The 6911-nt window shown below is 35.5% G+C and overlaps 1 protein-coding gene across 1 annotated transcript; it reads left to right on the top strand.

Moving 5' to 3' along the window:
• Positions 1-3356: 3356 nt before the first annotated feature.
• On the top strand, positions 3357-4121 carry LOC147402757 (uncharacterized). Its single transcript, XM_086437529.1, has one exon. It carries the CDS (start codon positions 3357-3359, stop codon positions 4119-4121), a length of 765 nt encoding a protein of 254 aa, XP_086293655.1.
• Positions 4122-6911: the final 2790 nt, after the last annotated feature.

The raw sequence follows: 6911 nt of genomic DNA, 5'->3' as shown, positions 1-6911 counted from the left end.
GTAGGGGTGCAACTTGGTCCTGTTCAAACCGAGAACCGAACCAAACTGATAGCTTTGGGGTGGTTTGGAACAAGTTGCGGTTCGGTTCCGGGTTACGAAAATGAAGAACCGATCAATTTGGTTCGGTTCTTGGATCAAGCTTGTATAGAACCGAACCAAATCGAGAACCAAACTCCTATGCAATAAATAAATATATGTGTGTATATGAAATTCCCATCTCTGTACGCTTGCTCCTTGAAAAAAAATAATTTAGTACGGCAGTGTTTGATTCGGGACGGGAACATGAATTCTTGGGATCTGGGATTTAGGAGGAATTTCAATGATTAGGAATTGACAGAGGTCACATCTCTTCTAGATCTCCTTAATTCGATTCAATTAAGAGAAAACGAGCAGGACAGAAGAGAATGGTTCAAGGCTAAGGATAAGAAGTTTTCTGTCAAGTCTTTCTATTATTGTTTGCTTCCGTTGTATGAGGTATCTTTTTCTCCATCTATCATTTGGTCAGCTCTTGTTCCTTCTAAGGTGTCTTTCTTTTTATGACTTGCCTTTTTGAGTAGAATTCTAACCTTGGATAATTTGATCTATTGATGGTGGATTACCTCAAACTTTTGCCATCTTTGTTTGAGGGATGGGGAGTCAATCAACCACATTCTTATTCATACTTCTTTTGCCCGTGTTATTTGGATGTTCTTCTTATCTCGTTTCCAGGTGGATTGGGTTATTCCATTATCTATCTTTGGACTTTTAGAGGGTTGGAGTTTCAATATCTTCTCTTCTAGAAAGAGGCATCTTTGGGCTATCCTTCCATTTGCTATTGCTTGGAGTCTTTGGAAAGAGCATAACAACAGGGTGTTCCATAGCAAGGAGAGCTTGTCTCATACGGTGATTTTAGAGATTTTGGGATTTTTCTTCTTCTGGTCAAAGATGAGTAAAGATTTTGAGGGATTGAGCTTCCAAGATTTTGTTTTTAATTGGGATACAGTTTGTGAACCATAGCCTCCTGTTGGGCGTGTTTTTCTTATTTCTTCCTTGTTCATTCTTCTTTTTTGGTTATGTTGTTTGGAGCCTATCTCAACCTCCTCTTCTCCCTTTTCTTTCATTAATAAAATTTATATTTATCAAAAAAAAAAAAAAATTATGAAGAATTATTTTAAGAGTTAGTACATAGATTAGTGATCTTTTCTGGATAAACTAATGACTTTTTATAGATAGATTTGTGATTTATTATATGAAATTTTATGTTTATTTTTTCATTAAAAAATATTACTTATAATTTATAAAATATTTGCAATCCGTGGAATCGAACCGAACCAAACCGACTTTAATTCGGTTTGGGTTGGTTTGGTTCCAATGGAATTTGGTTCGGTTTTGGTTCTTATTTAGTAGAACTGACCTATGTTGGTTCGGTTCTAATTTGACCTCAAACCGAACCGAACCGAACCAAACCAAGTTGTACCCCTAATAAGCAGGGTTTCTTCAAAATTTTGAGGCGGGCTTGCCATTTCAAAGTCGGACTCCCAAAATTAGTTGTCTTCAATCTATTGTTTTCAACTTCAATGAAAAGCCCTTAATTTTTTTTATCTAACGTCATCTCAAGTTTTCACTTTAACAACAATCCTTAATTTTTTTAATCCAAAATTCTATCATTTTTTTTTTTTTTTTAAATCTATTTCTTCTCCTGTTGGCTATAAAGGTTTGAGTCTAAAGTTGAAGATGTGGATAAAAAGTTTCACCCAAGTCATTGAAGATAGTGGTTTTGGAAAGAAAAATTAAGATTTTAAGGTTCAAGATGAGGGAATTTTAGATAGAAAAATTAAGTAATGTAGTTCTAGCCTCCATCCAACCAGTTTTTAATTCATAATGGGGTTCGGCTTTGGTGAATGGTGACCATCATTTTAAATTTTGATCGTGACGACTCGTCTGGTTCATCTTGATATCGTCCACCAACAAGATGGATTGACAAATCATCTCTTACAGTGAAGTGTGAACCATGCTTAAAAGTCAATCCATTGTCTCATTGAACAAGACGACTTGAATAAATTAGACGACTAGTCCGATATTGGCTCAGTCTTGTTTATGGACGAGACAAGACATCAAAACGAGTTTTAAAACCGTGTAATGGTGACCCTTGTTTGTAATTTATAATATAACAAAAATTCCATGTGTGTAAAATTTGGGTTCTATTCAATTTTAGATTACAAAAATACAGTCTAAAATTCAATAAATGAAAAATAACGCTCAACATATGCTTCATACTTGTTTTATCCATCTTATTTCAAAAATTCAAAAACCAAAAATTTGATAATATGATAGTGATGGTGATGGTGATGGTGGTGACAATGAGGGGATTGAGATTATTATTCCATTGATTTATAAAAGAAAATCAAAGTCAAGGGACAAATCATGAATTTGAAAAATTAATTTGTAATCTTAAATAAATATAGAGGGTCATGTCATTATTTTTTTAAGAATAATGCCGAAGTGACCTCAGGCTGGAACCTCATATTGCATTTCTTGACATTAAAGTGGATATGAACCATATGTGATTTTTCACTCATTACTTTCACATCAAGAAGTGTGATATGAGATTCCCGCTTGAGGTCACTCTAGTACGACTTTTTTTTTTTTTTTTTTTTTTTTTAAGATAAAAGAAATATTTTGTCATCTAAAAAGATGGATTCCTTCAAAATTTTGAAGCATGGTTACTCCAAAATCCACTTGTGATTATAGGGAATTTTACACTTTGCAGCATACTACAAATTATACTAGCATTAACATTTTTTTTTATCGAGTTTTATTAAAAAGAATGTAAAAATCGCGTTTTATTCTTTTTTTTTACTTACAATACGTGAATTATTCAGAGAATAGGTCGATAATCAGGAGAATAATACTTTCATTGGAAAAAATGGTGAATCTTTCAAGAATTAAAAGGGATATTGCTAACAATTTGGTGACCTGGTTATCTGTCTCAAACCTAATCCATCAGATTGTCAGACCCAAACACAGATCAGACCAAATGGGTTTCTTCAGATTTTGGTTTTTTAAGATCTGAGACTTTGAGAGAGAGAGAGAGAGAGAAGCGGAGAACATGTAAGCTAAGCGAGGGAAAGGAGGTAAGGCTGTGTCATTCAAAATTGAGTTTCTTTCATTGTATCTGATCTTTAGGGATTTCTTCATTTGAATTCGTTTATTATATTTGATGGTCCTTAATTGTTGTTCTTGAGACTTGAGATGTATTATATTTGCAAGAACAGTATTGCAAGAATAGTTGCAAAATTTTCATTTGCTTCAAAACCCTTATTCCACTTTCAACCACTGTATCTGTGATCCAAAACCCACTTCGCCATAACCCTCTCATGGTAGATTACCTCATAAACTCATATGGGATATCAAGAGATAAAGCCATCTCTGCCTACTCACTCTTCTCTTCCAAAACCTCTCCTTCTAACTTTGTCTCTCTTCTAGAAGTCCTGAAACAGAGCGGTTTCTCTGATACCCAAATCAGAAATCTTATTTCCAAGCGACTCAGATTCCTTAATTTCAAGGTTGAAAAAACCCAAACTCAAGTTTTTGAAGATCTTGGCTTCTCTGGCTCATCTCTTAGTAACCTCATCCTCAAAAACCCAAACCTTCTCAACCGAGATATCGATAACTGTCTGACCCCCAACGTCGATTTCCTCCGCTCATTACTTCACACCAATGAAAACGTAGTTAAGAATCTCAAGAAAAGCAGTTGGCTCCTTACTTTCGATCTACGAAAGATAATAGGTAGCAACCTTGAAATTCTACGCCGACGTGGTGCTCGTGATCACCAAATTTCCAAACTCCTGATCCACCAGCCAAGGTTCTTCACCCAGAAACCAGACTCTCTCGAAGATCCTGTCACCTGGGTTGATCAATTTTGGGTTAATCAAAGTCCTGGATTGTTCATTCATGCTGTTTATGCAAAATGCACCATGTCTGGAGCCACTCTTGCAGCAAAATTCAACACGTATAAGAGCTATGGGTGGTCAGATTCAGATATTATATCTGTCTTCAGGAAAGCTCCCAAGTTCTTGATGCTCTCAGAGAAAAACTTTAGAGAGGGTATGGATTTCTTATTGGATGAACTCAGGTTTTAGCCTAAGGACATTGCATTTAGGCCGAGGCTGCTTATGTACAGCTTGGAAAAGAGGTTAAAACCTCAGAATGAGGTTATGAAGATATTAAACTCCAGGGGATTGGTGAAGAAGACAATTCATTTTGTATCAATTATCAATATGTCTGAAGAATTTTTTGGAGAATTATGTGATCAGATATGTAGATAAAGCTCCTGATCTTCGAGAAGCTTACATGCGTTTTGGTATTCAATGCTGAGATGAGATCACAGAAAGAATGCAAATGGAACGTGTGTTGCAGCTATGCTCCCACCTTACAATAAAACAGTAATTGTTGAGTTGTCTCAACTTCTTCATTTTCAAATGTTTGAAAGTCTCATAACTTCCTTTCCTTTTGAAAAGTTAAAGGTTCATTAGTCCAGTTAGATGTTTTTCTCTGTGATTTCTGGGTAAGGCAAAGTGTTCCTTCCCACAATTTTCTATTATGGAGGTAGCTTTTTTTTTGAAAAGATTATGGAGATAGCTTTGATCTAACTTTAATCTTGTTTCTGCTGGTCAATTTCAACATATTTGGTCTCAGATTTCACTCAATTTTATTTAAATATCATTTATATATTTGGATGAGTCGTTGATGTTTTCATAATTGCCTTAGATCCAAAGATTTCTTTGGGGTTACTTGAAAGTTTTACTTTCAATCAATTGATTTGGTTTTGAAGAGATTTCATTTGATTTGAAGACAATTACTTGATCATTGAACTCAAGGTTGTTCTCAATCATTTTGTAAATTTGATTCGTCTCCCAATGTTTCCTAATAAACTAGCTCCAATCTCACTTTAATCTGCTTGGGGGGGGGGGGGGGGGGGAGGGTATTATTATTATCTTCTTATCCATTTCATTGAGGGTACAAACCATTATACTTCAAAAGTATTAGAAAGAACCCTAAGATCCGAAGTATAAATCAACAAAAACACAAGAATCTCACAAGACACAAGATATACATGGTTCAGTCAAAGCATCGACTTACGTCCACAGGTGAAAACGACGATTCCATTATATTAACCAAAGAAGAATTGGGTTGTAATTTCTCTCTGCCTCTCGTATATCTTTCACACCCCTTTAGGATTTCATCTCTTACCCTTTATATACTCAGGATTACAAAGAGGTTAAACAAGTCGTTAACAGATTATCAAAAGATCCGGGTTGAATCCACGACAACTCTCCATATACAAGAATAGAAGACATAATCCAACAAAAAGCATTTGTGTAATTGGACGAGGTTGGATGTTTTGAGAGGGTTTGGTAAAAGCTTCTTTATCGATCATTTCCCCATTTGATGAATGTGAATCGTCCCTTTCATTAGTGTGTTTATAACAACAGCTTTGAACAAAATGTAATCTTTCTTGAATTGGTTGTTTATTTAACTTTCCCATCCATATCCGTGAACTTGTATAGGGGCTGCACTCCATTTTACCCTGAAAGCACGTGTAATTTTGCACACCTTTCAGGCTGAAAATTTAGTGTTTCATCCATTGGTGGCATACACATCTAGCAATACAGATCAGCAAGTTGGTTGATCAAAGAAAATGGGCACCGTTGTAGATTAAGATTGGTGAGAAGCTCAGGTCCCCATATCCAATAATGAATAAACCCAAACTATTTTCCCTCTTAAGACAATTAAACGTGGTTAGCCCCTCAACGAATGTGACTGATTATATCTTGCACACAGGCTCTTTGGGAGAATTCCCGAAAGGGATGTCACTTCGTGGGACGTGATGATCATGTGTTTTGCTCAATCAGATCTTCTTGAGAGAGTTGTGGGTCTTTTCCATCAACTGGAATTTCAACCTAACTCAATAACAGAAGTAGGCTTGACCCAGTCAAATTCTATCATAAAGAATTTGAAGATGTCCACAGCTTTGTTATTCAATGAGGGATTTGCGTGAATCCTTCTGTTTCCAACACTACGATTACTGGCATATGCGAAGTACAACGATTTGGGCTCAACCAAAACCATGTTTTATGGGATTTTAAAAACACCTCCATTTCAATGTATTTATTCCATAGTAGGAGACATCGATTCTGCATGATATTTGTTCAATATGTGTAAAAGAGAAGTGAAATATTATGAAGATAAACAAACAGAAAAAACATGAATATATCCATAAAAATTGGTTGTTTTCTTTGTATTGGTTTATCAGAGAGAGGGGGAAAAGTCCGTGATAGAGACAATCAAAGGATAAAAGGAAGAATAATGGAAAAGAATGGAGAAAATTATGTAGAAACAAAAAAGAAAAAGACAACTTCTATTGGTACACTGGCTACTTATTATAAAACGTCAATTAACATTTTCCAACACTCCAAACAAGGTCTTGTAGTATATATATTTTTTTTAATGGGTAAGCTGGACTCGGGCTCACGACCTCAAACTTGCTTTCCAACGCGTCCCAACAACTGAGCTATGGGTCTAAGCCCAGCTTTTGTAATATTTCTTAGAAACACCAGCTAGGGGAGTGGTAGTGGGATGGGAGGGGGAAGGGAGAGGGAGAATGATATTGATTTCGAAAACCCTAAAAGAAGTAATAGATTTCAATATTTTTTTCTGAGCTAAGAAAAAGATGTTGAAGAAACCTAGATTTTAACACTCTCCACAAACGAAACTTTCATTAAAAACATCAGTGAGAAGAAAGCATTTGTAAAAGGAGAATTGGGTTCAATCCCTCTCTTCCTAAATTTTAGAACTCTTCCATTAATCTCTAAAGTATTTGGAGAAGAGATGGGTTTGATTGCACTTCAATAGGGGCATTTGAAGGAGAA

The sequence above is a fragment of the Akebia trifoliata genome, chromosome 4, assembly GCF_017979445.1.
Source record: "Akebia trifoliata isolate Shusen 1 chromosome 4, ASM1797944v1, whole genome shotgun sequence".
In the NCBI taxonomy this organism is placed as follows: domain Eukaryota; kingdom Viridiplantae; phylum Streptophyta; class Magnoliopsida; order Ranunculales; family Lardizabalaceae; genus Akebia; species Akebia trifoliata.
The sequence above is the reverse complement of the archived record's forward strand: the minus strand, read 5'-3'. Positions and strand labels throughout refer to the sequence as shown.

Excerpts from the sequence above, each read along its gene's own strand:
- LOC147402757 (XM_086437529.1), top strand. The coding sequence starts at position 3,357 with ATGGTAGATTACCTCATAAACTCATATGGGATATCAAGAGATAAAGCC.